This window comes from Dermacentor silvarum, chromosome 4 (assembly GCF_013339745.2).
Source record: "Dermacentor silvarum isolate Dsil-2018 chromosome 4, BIME_Dsil_1.4, whole genome shotgun sequence".
In the NCBI taxonomy this organism is placed as follows: Eukaryota; Metazoa; Arthropoda; class Arachnida; order Ixodida; family Ixodidae; genus Dermacentor; species Dermacentor silvarum.
Window position 1 is genome coordinate 47,561,407 of NC_051157.2, and position 22,222 is coordinate 47,583,628.

The 22,222-nt window shown below is 44.6% G+C and overlaps 2 protein-coding genes across 2 annotated transcripts in view; both read left to right on the forward strand.

Annotated features, from left to right (window-relative positions):
* The first annotated feature begins 6,495 nt into the window (after window positions 1-6,495).
* Window positions 6,496-10,355, forward strand: LOC119448091 (solute carrier family 13 member 3). The gene is made up of 3 exons (XM_037711571.2): window positions 6,496-6,708; window positions 8,139-8,257; window positions 8,963-10,355. Exons 1-3 carry the CDS (start codon window positions 6,496-6,498, stop codon window positions 10,353-10,355), a joined length of 1,725 nt encoding a protein of 574 aa, XP_037567499.1.
* A 4,592-nt stretch (window positions 10,356-14,947) lies between these two features.
* LOC119449962 (proline-rich protein 36) overlaps window positions 14,948-22,222 on the forward strand; it is a 34,624-nt gene continuing 27,349 nt past the window's right edge. The window contains exons 1-7 of the mRNA XM_037713280.2: window positions 14,948-15,103; window positions 15,721-15,793; window positions 15,935-15,986; window positions 17,622-17,715; window positions 18,846-18,910; window positions 19,586-20,056; window positions 20,962-21,179. Of these exons, the coding sequence (XP_037569208.1) occupies window positions 15,741-15,793; window positions 15,935-15,986; window positions 17,622-17,715; window positions 18,846-18,910; window positions 19,586-20,056; window positions 20,962-21,179 (953 nt within the window). The 5' untranslated portion in view covers window positions 14,948-15,103; window positions 15,721-15,740. The remainder of the gene's footprint in view (window positions 15,104-15,720; window positions 15,794-15,934; window positions 15,987-17,621; window positions 17,716-18,845; window positions 18,911-19,585; window positions 20,057-20,961; window positions 21,180-22,222) is intronic.

The following is a 22,222-nucleotide window of genomic DNA, read 5'->3' on the forward strand; positions in this document are numbered from 1 at the left end:
GATATATGCTTTTTCAGAACTTACCTATTTTCGGCAATTTTCGTGAAGAATTCGAGGTCCTAAATACAAATTATGATTTCTTGAGGTGCTAGAATATACCATTCTCTCCCAAATGCAAGAAGTCTCATTCAAATTGGTTCAGTGATTGCCTCAGAAAAGCGTTTGTGCGTGTTGAATAGAGACATCGGATCCGTCCTCGAGCTGTAGCTTCCTCTTAACCTTTCATGTTAGTTCTACTATCACCCAAAACTCTTCCCTACTGTCGCTGACTTAACGTTCACAAACGCCTATTCATTTAGAAGGGCAGACAGTGCCGTTTGCTGCTCTTTCGGTGGCGAAGAAGCTATACGAAATACCCCACCTATCACTTCACTTTCTTTAGACCAAAGGGCTTCCGTTCTAGCCTCGGCCAGCCAGATGACCGACCATTCGCGGTACAAAATAATTGGGGGCCTTGGCATCGATCGTCATCTACGCAGACAGCTATTGGGGGTGCTGCTGCCCAATATTCAAGACGAATGGATTGTGCTTCTCACTGGGAGGTCAACCGAGCACACGCATGCACTCATTTACTTTTTTGTCTCCGCATTTTGTCTTCATATCTGTATTATCCTCCTGAGACCCGAACACAACAAAGAAACATAATCGCTCTTCAATATGGTTTTTATTGTCCACTGTTTTGTCACGAACTTGAAAAACAATTGTAAAATTTATATGCTACGGTTAGATGCCAAAAAGGCTGCGTACCATCCGCATGTTTTCTATGGTAAAAACTGCATTTAATTACTTATACGCAGAGATGAAAATGGAAGTACGTGTATTACATTGCAATGTTGCTGGCGCGTCCGATAATTTCCCGCAATCTCAGTGATTTCGAAACAATCCTCAAGGTTGCTTCCGTCCGTCTGGGATGAGACAGCTAGAAGTCTAGATCAATTTAGTGTCAAATTTCTCGAAAGCGGATTACAAAAATATGAGTAAACCACTTCTTTAAAGTTACACATGCACCGTACTTCATACCCAGAATGAATATTTTGCGTAATCACTTCCGAGTGAATTTTAAAAAAATGTTGACGACAAGGTGCATTGTATTGTATAAGGAGTCTTAGGAGATTACATTTCCCCTCCTCCGCAGTCAAACGGGCGCGATCCTGGTTTACCTTACTGCCTTTAATAATTTGCCCTCTTTCTATCTTTACAAATCCTGTATTCTTTATATACTCTTCAGACGAGTGTCTATAAGCGTCCTACAGAACGACGAAATGAATCTTCGTGAGTATAAACAGTAAGCTGCCTTAGTGTGTATACAAACCAATAAACCAATGAAAACCCTCCTCCCCCACCCCCCACCCCCCCCCCTCCCCAAAAAAAAGCAGGCCACCAAAATGTATTCACTTTTGTTGTGCAATGTTCATTTCATACCGAAACAGCAGTGCAAATGTTTAATGAATGCTGTTTAATTCTTTGAAACGTTGTGATGCTGTAATTCATAAAGTACATTCGGTGGAATTTTCTAAAAAGAAAGCAAATCAGAAGCAAGTTTTTAAAGGTGCATAAGAAAAGAACATGTTTTATGTGCAGGGCCGAATCTCATTAGGCTATATGCTTAGGCCCCACTTATTTTTACTGATGCCAAAAGTGGCATCTCTGTGGCAGTTACTCTTTATTACGTTATTACAGATAGTTTCTCCTTCAAGCATGCATGCTATATGACTGAGGTGTGTAATCGGAATTGAAGAGCCAGAGTGTTGCTTACCTAGACGCCCGAATATTTGATGCAGATGAAGACGTTGTACCTCATGATGAACGCAATCATACACGACTGAACCATTCCGCAGTTCAGCCAGCATAATTGGTGGTCTGGTTTGCTGATTTCGCATGTCCTGGAAACCTTGACTCTATAGCTTTACCCGGCACCATTAGATGTGCTAATCGGAGTAGATGCAGACCATTAAAAAAAAGGAAAGAAGAAAGTGACTTTCAACTGTTTTAGCCAGTATAACCTGGTGCAGTACGATGTGACGTAGGCAATATTTCCTTACCAATAACTGAAACCAATTTTAGTTGACAACTATTCTAAATTATAGCTTTTAACATTAACTGGTTCCCCATGCTATATTTCACGCTTACAATATTGCATTTGGGGTATGCACAAAGTGTATAGCAAATCTATTGGTGCAAACTTTGATGTACATACAGGAGTCCAATGCTTTAATTTCTGTAACATTTTTCTTGATTTCAAGATCAAACACGTCATTTATGATGACGTCATTTGTGAGGCCTGTGCTGCAGCCGAGTTCCCCTTTCGCGTTTCCCTCTGACACGCTGTGCCACCTAGCTGCACCATTTGGAATTGCGCGTGTAGCGCGTATATTCAGACAAGATTGCCTGGATACAAATGACCTGTGTTTGATTCCATCTAGCATCAGAAATATTAAACAATTTTTTTTTTGTCATTGAAGAGTGGTACATACACAGTGGCGCATACCCAGTGACACAAGTTGGCGGGAAAGAGGTTGGATGCAGAAAAACATAGATACCGCAAACTCGGTGAAATTCCCAAAGAATGCTAATCGCATTAATAAAAATATTAATAATACTTCATTGCCATCTTGCAGCGTGGTACATAAGATATGGCAAAAACCATCTCAAGGTAACTGCCTACGTTAAAATAATAGTGGTCAATCAATCAATCAATCAATCAATCATTTTTTACAGCGCCGAGGAACAACACTAAGGTCAGTGCTTATCCATGCATACACTAAAAACCAAAAAAAACCAGAAAAAAACTAAAAATAAACTGCGGAGAATTAAAAATTAAAAAATAATAATAAATAAAAAACAGTCAATTTTATTACCGTGCCCAGGAACAACCAGGTGGTCTTGGTACTGACGCAAGTGAGAAATGGGAAAACATACATACACAGATATGATTTATGTTATATATTTTAAACCGCAAATGAATAATAATAATAATAATAATAATAATAATAATAATAATAATAATAATGATTAATAATAATACTTATTATTATTAATACAGTCTTGCTTTAACATTCTTATTACACTACTATACTCTTTTGTCATGGCTCTTGGCCAATGTTTCGTTGTGGTTTGTGGGTATGCGTCAATGTCTGGAATCACCATCGTCCTCACTAGCGTAAAGCATTTCAGATAGTAGTAAGCGAGTAATAGAAGACGAAGAAGAACGCGCAGCTCGAGGCGCGAGGCACGGCACGTTGCTGCACCCGAGGACGTTCCTGATTGACGGCTGATGTCCAAGTGCTACGTTTGGCTTCTACGACGATCACGGCAACACACACACGGCGTTATCACTGTGAGGTGAGCTATCCAACACTTCTGTTTCATCTACTCTGGATTCTCGAAGGTCGGCAAGAAAAACTTAGCGCCAACCTTCGTCAGCGTCTTTTGACCTCAGTGGCACTGGACAGCGCTAATACTGCCGAAACCGAAAGCTGAAAGCGAAACAAGCCGAAAGATGGCTTACACAGACAACCGAAACAGGTTTCAGACGCCCTCACAGAGTTTGTCCGAGAGGGAAAGATCGACAAGTTTACCTGACAGGATCATCAGTACCGTGTGAGCGCCCTTTGTTATAACTACTTTCAATTGTCAATCTTACCTTCCCAACAAAAGAGAAACCCAACCACCGAAAATGATGCACAGGCCCCAGGTCAAGCACATCTTCTCACCATGATTTGTTCGAATAAGAAAGCGCTTTAGCAAGGCCACCTCGTCCCCCCCCCCCCCCCCCTTAAATACATCTGCACTCGCACTGTGTTACCTTATCGATCATTTCATTTTATTTATATTTTATCAGAGCCGAGGTATTCCTGAGAGGATTGGGGGGTATGAATGCAAAAAAACAAAAAAAAATAGCAGTGCAGTAGGGTTACAGCAAATGGTATATAAGGGGCGCCCATAAATCTGTATTGGGCTTTCTCTCGACATGTGAACTCCCACAAGTAGTCAGGCATCGAGCCGGGAAACATCTCTAAGCATTTGAAAAACAGGTGGATTTCCGGCGGGACTGGCATTTGTACCCATGCACTACCTCCCGCATACGATGCGGATGATTTACCAGTTGGCCACTAATGTAGTCTTTAAAGGCCAGTGGTATAGCATGAAAGACCGCTGGTCCAGCCTGGTCTGTAGGAGGCGCAAGGCATTCAGCCTCGCTGCCAGTGGTCCTAAGCATTGCTGCGCCTTACGAAAATTTCAGAGTACGAGTTCGCATAGCCGATATTCGAGTCAGCGTTGAACTAGTTGTTTGTCCAGCGTATAAAGTTGAGATTTGCAGCGCTTGTGTTGTTGAGCGTAAATACTGAGCCCCGATTATTTAGGTCGTCCGAACCGGAATGCTTGGTTTCATTTTTGTCCGCTGAGCATTCGATTTATCTGCCAATTGGAACTCGCTTTTCTTCCACTTCTCCTTCCTAAGGCCTCCGTTTCCTTTCTCTCTTGATGGGCAGCAATCTAGATTTGCGCGAACGCAGAAACAAATAAAAACCTCCACAGCACTTAAAGCAATGTAAATCAGCTTAATAAATATGCCACATTGGTGAGTAAATACACTTGTAATATCGTTTATTTTTGGTGAATTTTGCAAAGTGTTCATTCACAAAATAATTGTGCTGTTTAGTGCTAATTAAATGTTGTGAAACCTCAAAATTATCAGCTCTAAACACACTATACACTGAAGTTTTAAGAAATGTGATGTATGTATTTGTTGCAGAGTTATTATGGTGCTAGCGGGCACTTCAATTTTCTGGACATTTGGTGTTTTCGTCAATTTTATGGAATATATGCACGGATAAATATAGAGTCTGCGATTGAACTAGCTAAAATTGGACCCTTTTTTTTAGAAAGTAAGACATTGCGTGCAAATTTGTTCAGTGGCTATGTAATAAGAGTATTTCTGAAGTTTTACGCCTTTCTTAAATAGCAAACATGACATTTTTTCCAAACTAAAGCATCCTCATACGGACGCAACTGTCTCAGCGGTAGCATTTCTAGACAAAAAATGACTTCTCGGGTGGATATGCAGTTCCATAAGGGTCTGACACCGCTATAGAAGCTGAGATGTCTCTTCTGACTGCCCGACGTCTGTTGTTTTCTCGACTGAGTTTGATCGTCGTTTTTGCGTCTTTATTTGCTGGTTTGCTTGCTTCTTTGGTAAGACCACTCACACGGACAAACTTTATACCTTCAGAAATTTGCAGATGTATGTCAATCCGGGCAACTCGTGCACCAATGACAGCGCAGCGGTATGAGGGAGTTCTCACACTTTTCGGAAGCCCTCGGGGTCTGCAGTGTCTTCCAACTGCCCGAAATCAGCCCTAGACTTCGTAAACACTTCACTATATCCTGTGCATTTCCTACGCTATACCCGAGCCTTTCAGATGCCTCACAATATCCGAGCATAGTATTTCTATATTCTCCGTTATATACAATGCATTGTAGAAACACGGTAATCTGGGCGAGTAATTAAGCTAGGCGCGCAGGGTGAGCTGGGCGAGGAACATCTTGCGTACCACACCGGTTTAACCGACGCTGGCGTCTGGTTGCGCGTTCCGATGGCCTGGTGTAGGGCTGTCTTCTCGACGTTTCTTAATGATAGCTGCGCGTTCTCGTGTTCTGGTTATACGACCGCTTCAAGGCAGCAGGCTACGCTGCTCATTGTTTGACATTCGATGCCGACCACACCTCCGTGCCCACCGCTTCCGGCCTTTTCACAGCAACCGTGCCGCATGAAAACCGTTACAAAGGGCTCTTAACAGCTTCGCTGTAAAAAAAGTTGTCGCAGTTTCACCTGAAAGGCGAAGCATCAATTGCGATAGCAAATTTGTTGAGAGCTATATGGAGTAATGATATTAGCTTTATAAGCTGTATAAACTTGGACATGCAGCAGCACCGGCAACACGCAGAACTGTTGTCGACGCCATCGGCGTTAAGCCCGCGTTCGCTCAAAATGCGTGCGGCGTTGGTGACTGTTGCCGGAGCCTCTGATATAAATAGGCACTTGGTGCCGCAGCTAAACGTCACCTCCCTTCCCTCCCCCTCCCCCACGGCCTCTCGCGCGTCGGAAGAAGGCGCGTTTGCTCTACATATATGGTGATTGTAAAGGAGGAAAGAGACGCCTACTTCTGCAGCCCTTAAGCGAGCACGGCGCAGAACGCGCGTTGGTTCTCCGCCGTGCGTTCACTCCCCGTGAAAGCGCGCGCCCCTCGCGCCCTTTCACTCGCACATACAGCGTTCGGCGCGCGGCGACGATTTCATCTCCATTGACGTCATACGGAACCTCACGGCGACGACGGCGGCGACGCCGACGGCAGAAATCTGCTTTTGAGTGTCCATATAATTGCTATCGCAATAAAACTGACATGCATGTCCAACGCTCACGCAGGTGCAACGCCCGTCCCGGATACACGAGTCGGGGAACTTCAGTGACCGCCACGAAGCAGACCAGGAGTCATGATAGAGCACATCGCGAGTCCGGAGGACCTCTCGTTGACGGACCTGGTGCGGCACAGGCTGCCCGACCGCTTCATGACCATCGGCTTCTACGTGCGCGCCTTCGCCATGTACGTCATACCGGTCTGCCTGACGCCGCTGCTGTGGCAACGCTCGGCCGAAAGTCACTGCGCTTTCATCGTCCTCTACGTACTTTTGCTCTGGCTCTTCCAGGTATACGCACCTACAGCATCTGCCAAATCGATGGCTACCGCACACACACTGGTCTCACAGTAACACCCCTACGCCGCAACTGCTAAAAACGACTTCCTGTTCTACAGTGTAAATAGCCAAACAAGGTCCCATATTAACAAACGTTTATCCCGGTCTCGAGTTAGTGATGCAGAAACGCAAGTTATGTAGCGTTACCTCATTGGAAGCATGGACTACGCCACCCTATTATGACAATACCCCGCAAACTTTATTTGGGTTAGTCACTTGTGCTTGTTGTTGCATCTTTGAAGCATGAAAAACAGCGCTGTCTTGTCGTATATGCCTCACTCCCCGTTTACGAGCGTGCGCTAATTTCTGTCTCTATGGTAGTTCATGCCGATGGCTTGACCGGCAGGTTACGAGTGCGTACTTTTTATTTCTTTCGTTCATGATCCTCACCACAGATGCTCACCCCTGCTGGGGCTGGTCACTGAGCAATTCTTGTAATTTCATTTTCTTTCTCTCTTGCGTGAGAGTGTTTTATCACTATAGAGCCAACGTTTGAGTATCAGTCAGTCATGATAGCAATCGCCATAATAACAGGACGACCGGCTCTGCAATTACTAAATGCGTGCAGCAGTTACGTACCAGAAGCTTTGTGAATAGTGAATACGAGTCCATGCAGAGCCATAGGTATAACGTGCCAGTCACACAGGGTGGTATACTTCGTGGTCGTAAATGTACACGCGCGAGCAAAAGTCTGCTCTGGAGACAAATGGTGGCGCCAAATTTTGTTACGCGAAAAATCCAGAATTACGTGGGTGACCTCGAACTTTTTACTTAACTTTCCTGTGTCAATTTCTGAAATTTCATTCGTGCTCGTGCAGTGACGCTGCTCTCAATGACATGGAACAAAATTAACTGAAGCTCATCCCGCCTATGCATATTTAAATATGTATTTAAATACGTATTTAAATACATATTTAAATATGTATAGGTGGGATTAGTTTCCGTATACTTAATCTCCTTCCTCTCTACAAATTGACAGCGACCTCACAAATTTATTATTTCGTGATAAGTGCTGTTCATTGCCCACCGCCTTCCTTAATAAGTTCTCTAACACGTTCACTGTGACGATTGGTCATCGCCTCTTCAAAAACCGTTCTGTTGAGCGGCTATGTGAGTGTGCGCCCAAGTTCCGTGAGCTAAATTAGACAGCCAAAAACAGCAGTCACAATATGACCGCTAAGCAAGGTCTGCAATCTAGCTGCAGTAGCAAGTCAGATAGTCATATTGTGCTGTCATAAGAGGTGACTACTGAGGGCACTGCAAATCGATGTACGGGAAGCTATTCACGGACAGTAAGGCGAAAAAAAAAAAGCCGTGCAAGCCGTATTTCGGAAAGCTGTCCTGCACAAGTGCATTATGGACTCATCCTTCTTTTGCCGCAGTCCATCCCACCAGCCATCGTGTCGTTCCTCCCAATAATTCTGGCGCCAGCGTTTCTCAATTACTCAACTTCCGAGCTTCTGGAGTACTACACCTCCGAAACGATGCTGTTGTATGTGGGGTACGTACCGTTTTCCTTCTGTCAATTGGATCGCGTTTACTTCGTTCTGCACCCTCACTTTCTAATGTGTTTGGCCATCCTACTTCTTCTATTGCTTCTATTAACAGAACTGTCATCTACAAGGGTCCAACACGTAGGTTATGTTCGCTTGCCGCTTTCTGTTTTGCCCGTCAAGATCACACACGTATAATCGAGAAGTTGGCAAACATGATTAGTGTAACTGCTTTCCAAAACTTGTTGCAGTATATGATTTACACATTTTATGAAACTGTAATAATTTTGTCTTGCAAGTGAATAAGAATACTCAGATTAAAAAAAATTATCAACAGCAAGAAAAACGTACCCGTGATAGTGATGCGATATGGGCAAGTTAGTCCCATTTTATGATCAATTAAGTTGTATCAAACAAGAAAATAATTGTTTGAGCGCCTTTCACAAAACCTGTGATAAAAAAAAACAAGATATATAATAAGAAAATCTTCATTTGCATGTGTCTGTGTATCACGTGCGCAATATTCAAGGGCTCGTATCGGATTCTTCCGGGGATATTTGTTTTTCCTGACTGAAAATTAAATGCAACGATGAGAGGTCTCCGTGCACATGCAGAGCGAAAGGCGATAAACTTTGCTCAGTTCCGCCTTTTATTAGAATGATGTGTGTAAACAAACTTATGCACACCGGTAACACTGGCCTCTCTCGTATCAGGTACGCTCTCGTGGTGCACGGAGTCGAAGCGACCAATCTGCACAAGCGAGTCATCCTGACGTCGCTGCTGGTGTTCGGCGGCAAGTCGGGCTTCATCATCGGTGGCTTCGTCATCACCACCATACTCGTTTCGATGTGGACCAATGCCGTGCGCACCGCCGCCATCGTGCTGCCCATCGCCATGGAAGCGTTGCAGCACATCCAGGACAACCGGTTGTTCCACCTGCTCGAGCTGCGCACGCGCTACGTGCGCCGTACCGCAGGCATCGGCACACCCATCATGGAGGCCCGCTACCTCATCGAAGGCGGTGTCGTCATGCCGGACGTGATACGCATCCTGAGCGAGTTTTTTACCGTCAAGAAGGGCCTGCTCATCGGCATCTCGTACTCTGCCGTGCTGGGAAGCATGGGCTCCGTGGTCGGCTGTGGCGGCAACCTGTTCGTCAAGGCCTTCCTGGAGCAGATGTACAACTACCGCCGCATCACCATTTACCAGTGGGTTCAGTGCCACTTGCCCCTGACAGTGCTCTGCTCGTTCCTGCTGTGGTTCGTGCTGTCCGTGTGCTACGCGAGCGACGTTGTGTCCAGCGATCACATCTCCAAGCGGGCCTTCGAGGACATCATCTACCGGCACTTCGCCGAGCTGGGAGCCGTCAGCTTCACCGAGATGGCAACCATCATCACCTTCCTTTGCATGGCCGCGGCCATCGTCGGCTCGCACCACTACGCCGAAGCGCTGAATATCGAGGCCGCAGAGTCCACCTTTAACGAGACGGCGTGCATCTTCTTCTTGGCCTTTGTCCTGCACGCGGTGCCCAGTATCTACTACTATCGGCGCGGCCGGTCGCGACGTCGCTTTCGCAGCGAGACGGCGCACCAGGCCGTCAAGAAGATCTCGTGGGCCTTCGTCATCACCATGGGCGCCGGCGTGTGCGTGGCCAAGCTCATCGCGCACTATAACCTCCAGCAGTTCTTCGACTGGTTGCTGCCGCACCACACCATCACGTCGGCCTTCTACCTGCAGCTGCTGGTCGCGTTCGTCGCCCTACTGCTGGCCGAGATCAACAACTCGCTGAACAACATCGTGATCTTCGCGCCGCTCATCTGCCACATTTCGGACGCGCTCAAGGTGCACCCGTTGTACCTGCTCATGCCGTTCACCTTCAGCTGCTACTTCGGCTTCATGGCATCCACTGCAACACCCGTGAGCGAGTACGTCACTGACTACGGAGACCTGCTCGAGGCCGAGTTCGTCCTGCCCGGCATCGCCATGAAGATTGGCTGCGTGCTGATCGTGCTACTGGCGTACAACACGTGGTGCTGGGACTACCTCTATCTCAAGGAGGCCATCGGGCCGCTTACCAAGCGGAACCAGACGGCGCCGGAGGTCTAGGTCCGACGAGCCACATGCGCGTGCTCTCAACACCTTCGCATGGGCTCGTCTTCTCCGTTTTCCAGCTTCGTCCGCGTTTTCGCGATAATGGTTTTTTATTAATATTATTTGTGTGTTTTTGACTAATTGGTCACTGTACAAAGCATACGCTGCGTTTTTCTTTCTCGCTGTTCATGTGAGTTGTCACGCGTGTCTGCTGCTGCGCGTTTTACGCGCCGGTGCATTACCGCGCGTATTTGGAGACTAGCCGGTAAACTCTGGCTTTTTTTTATTAATACTGGAAGCTGATGCTGCAAGAAGTGTGCGACTTTCGGCGTGCTTCCGAAACCTACATGCTCATTAAAGGAAATGTCCCTACTTTCCTTTTCTTATGCCTATATATAACATGCGCAAATGCTGTCGTAAAGAACGAGGCTTCTCTGCGATATAGTGCAGAGTCTTCACTATATATATATATATATATATATATATATATATATATATATATATATATATATATATATATATATATATATATATTCACACAGTTATAGCACGCTATTTTGATCTGGGCGAGATAGAAAATACTCGTCCTGTCTCTTCGAATTCGTCTTTAATGCTGTTACAACGCTGCAAGCTGCAGAACATCATGTATATACGGCATCAATGGTGTATGCATGGCGAGAAGCGGTCACTGATGGTGTCGGCGGCACGTGAGCAGGTGGCTGTACACAGTAGACTGGCAGTCGTACAGGCTACCGTTACACGCTCTCGAAGACCTCGCTGTTGTAGATATACGGAAGGGCCCTCAACTTGTACATTTAACAATGAGTGCTATAAATGGAACACAGCAATAAACAAGTCACGTGATTCACAGTTTTAGGCCGTTATAATGCGTTTTGAAAATATTTTGGGATACGTTGAGTTTGGTTACGTTAAGCTAGGTGATTACATTAGGTACATTACACATTCAGGCGGAGGATATCGATGACCGTTGAGTATACGATGGGGACATGCATAGCTAGCTCATTGCCCGAGCAGCTTTCGTGACACGAGTCATGGGTAACTTAAAACATTTTTCTGAACTGTGTGGCAGCACGTTGTGCGCGTTTTCGGGCGAAAATACGGATGTGTTTGAGCAGAAGCATCTGTTCTTTGAAAGCTAGTTGCATATTCTGCATTTCCAGACTACTCAACAAAATGCATTGTTACCTGTTTTCTCTTCCTAGGCTGAGTTTTATGTGCTAGCTGAAGTATAATAACGTGTTCTATTATAACTATCACAATATTGCCGCTAGGCCGAAAGGTGCACGGCACGTACCCTAAAGAGCGATGACCACCCTTTCATTGCAACAAAATCAACATTTTGCTAGGTACTGCAGTTTCACTAGAACAAAACAGGTAAGTATATTCGCAAGCGAGGTATTAAAGTGAAACTACTGCAAAATATTACGTCTGTGCGATATTGACGTGGAAGCATTGAAGTGCGTATACATCTCGCACTGTGCATCCGCCTGATTTTGAGTTTGCATTGCAGTATAGCTTGTGCGCGATGCAGTCCATAAACATAAAAATTGCATGATAATACGGTTGGGACCTTTGTGGTGGATAAACAAGCATATTCCATGAGACTGCGCGTTGCATAGGATGAAATTCAGCAAAATTGTACGCATCGCCGTTAGTTGCAAAGCATTTAATTAACCACTTTACTAAACCTTCGCTTTATATAGATTCCAACATGTGCATTGGATCTGCATTTTTTTTTTTTTTCATCGCACAACCTTTCCACTTTAGTATTTTTTTGACACATAAGTGAAAGTGAGGTCTCCGTTCACCGAGGGGGGATGACGAAGAGGTGGTGATTCCTCAATGACCTGGCGCAGATATTCATTTCGATGACATTTTTTCCTAATTCAGAATTATTTCTCCATCGTATTCTAGATAGTCTATTACAAGATCATCTGCAGGGCCTTAAAACAAAAGTCGTAATTGCAACAGATGCTTTGCAAGATGGACGAACATCAGGTATATATATATATATATATATATATATATATATATATATATATATATATATATATAGCCTGATTCCTGACCGAACGTTTCCTCTTCGGCTGCTAGATTTTATACCCATCTTGCAAGATGAATTCATGGCAGTGGTGCTGGCTCTATCGCCAATTCCGCCAATGAATTACATCAGCCTGGTAGTCGCGGATTCTTTATCTTTGTGCTCATCCCTTGCTGCTCCTCGTGACTTTCGTGTAATGAGGACATGTTTCAGTCATTGGTACCTGGATACTTGAGAAGTGAGCGTTTAATTTGGGTGCCTGGCCATAAAAGACTATTTATAAATTAAATTGCAGATTGTCGCCAATACATCTATAAGCGACCCGATTCTTCCGTATTGTCCTTTGTCTGCTTATATAACTGCGGCTAGATTCCGTAGGAGTGTCATTATGCAGGCCGTGTCAGGCACCGCAATCACTGACTCTGCGGATTACCGCTATATTTCATACCCTTTGCACACAAACACTTGAAGTGTCCATCACGAGGCTGCTATGCGCTATACCTACGTTAAACTTCTATCTACACAGGTCTGTATTGGCCCCCTCGCCATAATGCTCATTCTGTGGTGAAGCAGAGACAATAGATAATTTCTTCGTGTCTTGAAGGCGTTCTTCTCCAATGAGAAAAAAAAAAATTCTGCAAACTCGGCTTCGCGATATTGACCTAGGTTTATGCGTACCTGTGATTCGGTCTTCCGGAGCCTCTTTTATTGTTTCAGCCACAGAAATGTTTGCTTGACAGTCGAAAATTACCTCATTGAATGTAATCGATTGCCATGTTAGACCGAATTGCCCCCACAGCGAAGCTGTTAAGGGCTAGTTCCCTCAGGATCGTGTCCGCTTGTAGAAAGCAACTATCATCAGCAGCAGTTCGGCTCCATGCGCGTGGTGGTTTGGCTCCATGGATATGTGTTTATGAGCCGCGGAGACTGTAGGAGCGGGAGAGATCTCACAAGATCCTGACGCTGCCGTGCAGTGTGCCGCGGCTATGAACGCTGTGGCTTATACGCTAGTCTATGACGATGGGGCGGACTTGGCGCAGCAAAGTCCGCTAACATATCCAATGCGTGTATGAGCCACACGTGATTTCTTTCTTACCTTCTTTCTTTCTTTGTTTATTTATTTCCTTTTTGTCCTTCCTGCCTTCCTTCCTTCCGTCTTTCTTTCTTGTCCCTGGCTCATACCCGCATATCCAATGCGGGTATGTGCCACACGTGATTTTATTATCGTTAATCGTGACGCAACTGAGGAGCATGTGGTGTTATTGATGTCATGACCTATCAGTCATGTTAGTCATCTAGCTGTTTTGACACCTGTGCTAAGGCACAACTGGCGAGAAACCGCCGCGCACATGGAGCCAAAATACTGATGATGATAGTTTTTTCTACGCTTGGACACGATCCTGGGGGAACTAGCTCTTAACATCTTCGCTGTAAAAAAAAAAAAAAAAAAAAAAAAAAAAAAAAGAGAGAGAGAAAACACGGTGCTAGATACAACCATAAGACATACGGTGTTCGGTCGCCAGAGCTCTGACAACCGAACACCATATGTCTTATAACTATATCTAGCACTACGTCCCCCCCCCCCCCCTTTTTTTTTTTTTTTCATTGAACAGCTTGGCTAATGTTAGCTTGGACACACGATATATCACATGGTCGTGAGTACGTGCGCTCATGATGTATCTAAACGAATTTTATTTGTAAATTAATTGTGAATAATCATACTCAGCTTCCTCGATCCTTCTTTTTTTTTTGTGTCAGTCGATCTTGTGAAATGTACTATAGACCAAAAAAAGTTTACGGACCACGGGATCTCTGAAAACACTTTCTATCCGAGCAGCTTTTACAAGTAGCCAGTAAAATCGTACATCACAATGTTGTTCGCATATACCAGTAGAGGCTGGAAATGGGAATACCAGCTGCGTTTTGAGGCTGCGGAGATATTCAGCTTTTTGTAATAACCCTTGGTCCGTAAACTTTTTTGGTCGATAGTACACAAACGCTGTTTTTCATTGTGAAAGGTACATCGTGGTTCTAGCCCAACTTTTTTTTTTTTATTCAATCAAGCCACATCTAGTTGAAAGAATCAGTGTTCGCAACTACAGTGCCTAGAAGATACTGTATTCGCAGGTCCTTCTCCCCCCTCCCCCAGCTTTATCTGTCCGATCCCAAGTGGGATTTTTTGGGGCCGCAGCTAAACGTCGCCTCCCCTCCCTGCTTCCCGTCCTCCCACGGCCTTTCACGCGACGGAAAACGTCGCGTTTGCTCTCTATCTATGGTGATTGTAAAAGACCCGCATCGCTGCAAATCAAGTTGATGCGCGGTAGAAACAAGTCGAATGTACCGTTAAAAGATGCCCTAAACGTCTTGGGGCCCCAAAGAAATCACCACTGCGCATGAGATGTTTAGAAGTCGTAAGAGCGCATTTTTTATTATTACTATTTTATCGAGGAACGTTGTAATGCGCTATTTCTGCTGCTGGCTGACAATTTGTTAAATTCTCGTATTGGATGCAGAACTCGGGTAATTCTTGTGGGTAGGCGGCGCTACCAGCATGCCCCTTTAATAATGGCGTAGGTGCGTGAGTTTCTGTCCGTTGGTGGAGCACCCTCGTACATGAGAGTCGTCAATTACTAACTTGTGTTAGTGATTGTTAGGCGTGTTTACTTCGCTATTCGACTCGTTGTATACAGAACGCCAACAGGTGAGTTCGTTTTTACCAACGGTATCATACGTCGCTTCTCATCGGACACTGCTGACCAGGCGCATCTGGTTGCTGTAAACAGAGGGAGTCGTCCACGTAAAATCAGCAGAATGTAATTTTATTGACTCTTGCTATGCTGGTTTTTGAAAGTACGGTTGCCTTGGTGTCCTTTTTTGACCTCATTCTGCCAACATGTGTGTCCTTGGTTGCTGATGTCACCCTGTGTAGCGCGACAGGTGTTGGCTACTCTAACGTTAGGTCGCGCCGTCCGTTGGAGTGTCTCATTCGTAAGTTGCAAGCGCAAATAACCGTTTGTTGTTGTTTTCTAAATGGTCTTATCGATGTACGTTCGAGTCGGCTGCCGGTGGTGCAAACAGCTGGGGGCACCGTTATCGCGTCCAGAGCACAACCCGTGCAATTAAATTGGTTTGGGGTCTCATTTCCGTTTGTTTAACTGATCAACGTCCATCAGCCTTCCGCCTAGATAAAAATGAGACTCAGGAGTTTGGTACGCAGTAAATAATGCGTGCAATGGCTTGCTTATGAGCGCTTGCCAACAAGCAATCAAGGTGTTCTGATCTCTAGAGTTCTTTCCGTTCTTTTTTTCCTCGTCGCAGCTCCGACCCTATGTGCGCCTATGGCCACAAAACCGCTCCGCCCTGCGCCTCCACCACCAGTGCCGAAAGCTAGGTAAGGTAGTCTAGTTAGCCAACGGCGTTAGTTGCGTCTGGAAAATACTTCACATTGATCCATGCTATGTCGCCTGGACCCTATCTTTATAACGCCGGAACGCGGTAGCTTACGCAGATTTTCATTCTACATGCATTTCAGTGCACAAGCTCAAGCGCCGCCGCTAGCTCAAAGAGATAGCAACAACAACAAGGTAAGCCATTTGCTGTACAATTTTTCGCATGAAGTTGCCTTTCCTTGGTTGTAATTGTAAAGAAAGAAAGAAAGAGGTTCAGGTAACTCGGTGAACTGCATGATTTTTCAAAGCGAGGTTTGCTTTACAGTTGTTATTCTTTTCTGGGCTACATTACACTCTTCTAGCTGGTTGCCGCGAATTCATGACATACTGGTTCTGAGCTTCTGTACTGGAACGAGGCACTTGATTTAGACAAAGCAGGACTCGGATGTCATGTGTGCTTTTCAAACAAAAGCATCTCAGCATGTCGCCAACTCTAGCCCAGAAACCATTTTGTACATGATGCTTCTAAATAGGCTGAACACTCCAGAAATTGCATCCATCAGGGGACGTATTCTCGGACAATCACTTTCGGCGATAGTATTCCTTTCGCATGACACAGTTCTCAACCAGCCAATCGGCTAATCTGGATTTGCTCTACCAACTGGTAAGCACGCACTGAAAGTGATATTACCGAAAGTGACCGTCCGAGACTACGTTCCCTGCGTCCCCAGGTGCACAAACCGTAGTGGTTACCTCTGCAATACTATTTCACAGGCTGCCTTAAAATGCAACGAGGTGCGCCTTTGAAGTGAAAAAACATAAAAGCATGTTAATATAGAGTCTTTCTTTTGTAATGCCGGCCTAAGTTTTTTTGCAACAAGCCCACAAGTTTCACCTTTGGGTTACTAATGATGTGTGAAACTCATTTTTAATGTTCTAACATCACGTACAAGTACTTCTAAATGCAATTAAAAGCATTTCTGGCAATGAAAAGTAAATGAACATGTTGACACCATGATGGCTTTAATTACGTCCTGTAAAGGACGGAGCAACAGATGCCAACAGTCATCGAAGTGAAAATGTGATCGGTAGCACGAGTTTCTTTTTTTTTTTTTTTCTACTTTCAGTTTGGCTGCAAGTTAACTTCAAGACAAGATGAATTTACCAAATTCTTGGTTTTTCACTGACTGGCATGGTTAACTCATTTGTGTATAGTAAAGATATTATTCCTTGTTCACATCTGTGGCAGCTACAGTGTTGCGTGTAGATTGGTCTATTGAAAAAGTCTTTAGGGATGTCATATATACAGGCATGTTTGTCTTTTTGCAAACACATGATGCTTTTATATGAAGTTTCACAAAAGTTCAGTAGACATTTAAGATGCTGCTGTTAATCATTGTTCTATGATTTAAAACTGTTGTTATGAGGAGACTGTTTAGTGGGCTTTAGTCAGTGCAAGTAGAACTCGGCTCAGATGTAGCACTTGACTGTGTTGCTGCCTGTCGTGGTAATTCAGTGGCTATTGTGTTGCGCTGCTGAGCACGAGTTTGCAAATTTGACGTTGGCCGCAGCGGTCTCATGCATTCTAATCGAAGCGGAATGTAAAAATGCTAGTGTACGGTAAACAGCCCCAGGTGGTCAAAGTGAGTCCCCTACAATGGTGTGCATCATAATCGGATCATGCTTTTGGCATGTAAAATCGTGAAATAAAAGTTTTCTGACTTTGTTGCTGGTATACTCACCCGTGCTTTATGCTTTGACCACACTCTGTGTTGATTGACCTCATTGAGGATCAAAGACGCTGATGTTATGCCTATTTGAACATTCCAGAATGAGCGGCACAATGGCGTTGCACCAAGCCGGCCCACAGTTATTCGACCAAAGGTCGTCCACACACCCAAGAAGAAGCCACCTCCACGACCTCGTGAGTGCCCTACTATTACCCACTTGCCGTGCCATTCGTTGCATGAGCTGTTTAAGTTACTTTTTCGGCCTAACCTTGGCTTCCTGGAAGTTTTTTTTTTTTCTTAAGTTTTAGTTTTTACTGTCATTAACCAGTTCACGCAGCCATTCTCTTCACAATTACCCACTGTAGAAACCTCACACATCCTTGGAGATCGGATTGCTATATAGCCTGCAGGAGTGGCTCATCAGTGAGAGCTATATGTCATGTAATAAGCACACCGAATGGTACATGCTTATTATCTACAAGATATTAGTCTTGCAGAAATGTTCTGTGAACTGAATGTCTTGTATGTGACGCACACACATGGGCATGCACGCATAAATAGAGAACACAGTTTAATAAACAAGCACATGCATCAATTTGTGTATGGAGGAGGGTGGCGCGGTATACTTGGAACGGTTGCAAGCGTGCCCGTTGATGTTTGGAACAGGATTGCCAGTTCTTGTCAAACGTAGCTAGTGCCACATTGTGAGCTCAGTGTCACATCTTGGTTTAATGCCAGTCTTCTTCAGTCAGTCTAACAGCGTGAAGAACTATGCAATTTTTTTTTTTTTTTCGCAGCTTTATGTATAGTGTTTTATAGCACAGAAACTATGCACAATCCATAGCCGAAGCCCCACAGAGAATCCAACAGGAAACCGAATGGAGATGCTGGGACCCAGAATGGCACTTTACAATGAACACTTCTGATGTTCTTGGAGAACTAAGAGCAAAATTTAGCGAGCAAAATGCACAAGCATTGACTGTAAAATGAGCTTTGAAAGCATTGCTGAAGTAACGCTGTACACAAGACTGACACCACATGTAGAGGCTTGTTGCAGTGTACCATACACATCCACGCACCAGATTTTGTTTGGTAACCATCTGGCCCAAGAAACTCGGGGAATGATTCACTCTGTTGTGTTGCCTATTGTATGCTGCAATTTAGAATCTGTTTCAGCATAAGATACTGTATTTGGGATGCCTTGGTCAAACATTGAGTTATTTCACATTTTGTTAAGATCCTGTTAAGCTTCTATGCTGTTTTTTTAACAGCTTTATTCAGGTGTTTAATGTGCAGTGTGTGATAATTTATTTTTCTGTTTCAGCACCACCAAAGGTTGGTGGCTTCCATTCACAAAGGAACTTGGCGCACAATGAATCTCACATTGGTGTAAGTACAGAGTGCAAACTGTTCCCACCAGGCAGGCATGAATGTGCCTAGTTTTGAAAACAACTGAATATGTTATCTGCTTTGAGTCATTGCAAAAATGATTTGTGTAGTGTTCAATATACTAGCATGTGCCTTTGTATCTTCATTTTCTTCAGCCGCAGTTCAGTATTCCACTCTCCATGCACTACTTCATTCTGTTCTGTCGTTGTTCTATTTCTCAGACGATTACTGATATGGAAAGTGAGAAAAAAACTTGATTTTTTTTAAGGCCTGTGCATGTGGTTTGGAACTGATCAGCACATTGCTGTGATCGCATATGTAATGGCAGGGGCTCTTCTAGCTTTGCGCATGCTGCTTGAGATGCGAGAGCAGCCAATTGTCTGTCTTGGTTTCTGATTTCTGTGTACCAGACACTTGTGTGGTAGGGCGCACAGTTGCCTTACATCTTTTGAGGGAAATAAACATTTTCTTGCCTTACTTCCCGTCCATGTTTGTTTTCCCATTTTGAGAATCGGAAAAGCTATTTGGCATTCGATTCATTACCAAGAGCCCATGTTTCTCTAACACAATTGAATCTATTAAAAAAATCTTGTTAATCAAACATACTTGGTTCATCACAGTTCAGCATAAGTTGAGAATTCACCTTCTAGACACTGGTATCCTTATCTCTCGCAGAGCAACACTGCAACAGCAGACATTGATGAATTTTTCGGCTTGTCCGCGAAGAAGGGCTCTTCTTGGACTGCGGTGCCCAATGGGACGTCTTCGAGCCTATTCTCCCGCCGGACTGGATTTGTGCGCGGCCAGCTGAACCTCTTTGGCTCAACAGGGAAAGGACAGCAAAAGGGTGCGCAAGCAAAGAAGGGACCTGCACCGAAGCAGCCTGCAGCGGGTGCAGCCAGAAGCTCCTTTCGCAAAGGTGCAGCGCCTGCACCTCCCGTGCCACCCCATCGTGTGGCTCTCTCTGGGGCTACAGGCAAAGACAATGGGGCGCTGCTGATCAGCTTCGATTCTCCGCCAGCATCACCGACCTGTTCGGTAAATAGTGGCTCGTCTGGTGCCAGCAGCGCAGCCTCAGGTGGTGGCCCAGCTGTTGGCAAAGGAGGTGCTGTGTCACTACTCGACTTGGATGTGCCCCCTTTGCAGGTACGTCCTGTGAGGGAATGTTTGCTAGGGCCTGTTTACTAGAGAGCTAACTGTTCACCGTAGTGCTCGAGGACAGAGTTTCTTCCCGAGAATACTGGATCAATATCTCGTGCAGCAAAGGACGGTTCTTTCATAGCTGTTGTTTTAAAACCATGGAGCAAGGAGAGCTTGCAATAGGCCTCGACCAGCCTGACTGTGTTGGGGAGTGTGGCAAAACTCGGGTGCTATTTTCACGAAGAAGCCTAGGGACTGGTGGAACAAACATCCTTGTTTCCATAGCAACCATGCCCGTACAGTTCTCGCTGCTCTTGGCCTCCGAGAAATGAAATGAGTTTTCGATCTGGGCCTTGCTCACAGCACATTTCATTCTCGAGACAAGCTGTGTTTGGACTGTGGTGTGTGAGCTCAAAATTTTGGTTTTGGTCTGTGAGCTGTGAGTGTCAGCCAGCAACACAGATTCTTGAGAAATCGCAGTGCTCATCTTCGTCGTTGTCTTCTTCACTGTACAACGTTGGGATATAAAACCTTGCCAATCAACCATATGTTAAAGGCACACTAAAGATAAATATACCAAGATAAGCTGTATATTAGTAAATTATGCTTCTACAATACTAAAAAAAAAGCCATGGTTACTGCGCGAGCGGGCTTTGTAAGCTACAAAAGATGCAGAAAGGGTACATGGACGGCGATTCCGCCTTGAAGTTCCCGCAATCAGTATCTAGCAATCAATTCTAGCAATCAATATTTTGCGTAGAAACTATTGAAAATAGAGGTTAAAAAGAATAATTTATCGCTATAAACTGATTTGTGTTTCTCTTTAGTGTTCCTCTGATGCACTTGTGAATAAATGGCACGAAAAGTAATCAACAGATGCTCGAGTTCTCTTGGATTTTTGCTCTTCGAAGGATGTGCCGTGGTCTGGAGCACGTGGCCTGCCCCACTCTCAAACGACTTTCTGGGGAATGTCCCACCATGAAGGAGGTGCTGGCGATGCAGCACAGGATGAGGCCTGGAATTTTCCTCGGAACACATCCCTGCCCAGCTTGTCCCAGGAGGCAAGCCTGCCTGCTCCGTGCGACCCCTGGAACTTTCCCGAGGCCAACAACGCCACCCATGATGACAGGTTAGCAGCCTACCGCCACTCTGCCCCTACCGAGTCACTGTTGGTGAGGCAGTAAATTCCCTTTTAGATGGACTCTAATAGTCTTAATCCCTGAAATAAACTGGGCAGTGTGTGGACATTTGTTTTCAGTTTCTCTTAAAATCAATTCATTATTGCTAATTTGATGTTTTGGTAAGGCAAATCAGATTTACATCTCCTCATATTTACCCGCCATGGCAGCTTATATCCCTGTCACACTGGACGTTTTAATGTCATTAGATTTGAATGACATTCAATGCAACGAATGCCTTTTGACCCGTTGGGCTGCCACACATTAAACATAAATGTCATTCTGTCGTGATATCAAAGGCGATAATTCGAAAAGAATTGGCAAGTAGAACAAGGTGTGTTTAGAGTGTCTGAAAAGTGAATCTAACTTTGATCTCGGCCGTGGTGGCCGCATTTCGATGGGAGCGAAATGCAAAAATGCTCTTGTACTTAGATTTATAGGTATGTTAAAAAAAGGTGTTTAAAATTAATCCGGGGGCCCCCGCTATTCTGTGCTTCGTAGTCAGATCATGGTTTCAGCACATAATGCCTCAGAATTTTTTTTTTCTTGGGTTTTTCTTGAAAAAAGTCTTGCTGTGCTATGTACTTTCTTTTGTGGGGTCTGACATTTGTCGCAATGCCTTGGTGCAGAAACGGGCATTGCTCATAACTTCGACATGAATTCTGGCCAACATACTATGCCTTCCAGTGATCTTGAATATAATGCAGCATGAAAATAATGTTCATGGGAAAAATACATCAACACACAAATCACTTTTCTTTCTTTAAGCAGAAGCTAAAACATTTTTTTTAAGTGTACAAGCAGTGCACAAGCATTTGCCTCTGAATAGGCAAATTGCCATTTATCAAGCCATATATCATAAGTCAATTTAGCAAAAAACGAGTTGTAGTAGCCGCAGGGGATGCGATGGAGTAGATAGCAGGCTCTGACTGTCAAAAACTGTCTGGACATTAACCAAGGTATTGCCGAGGCATGGGATTCAAATGCAGCGCTG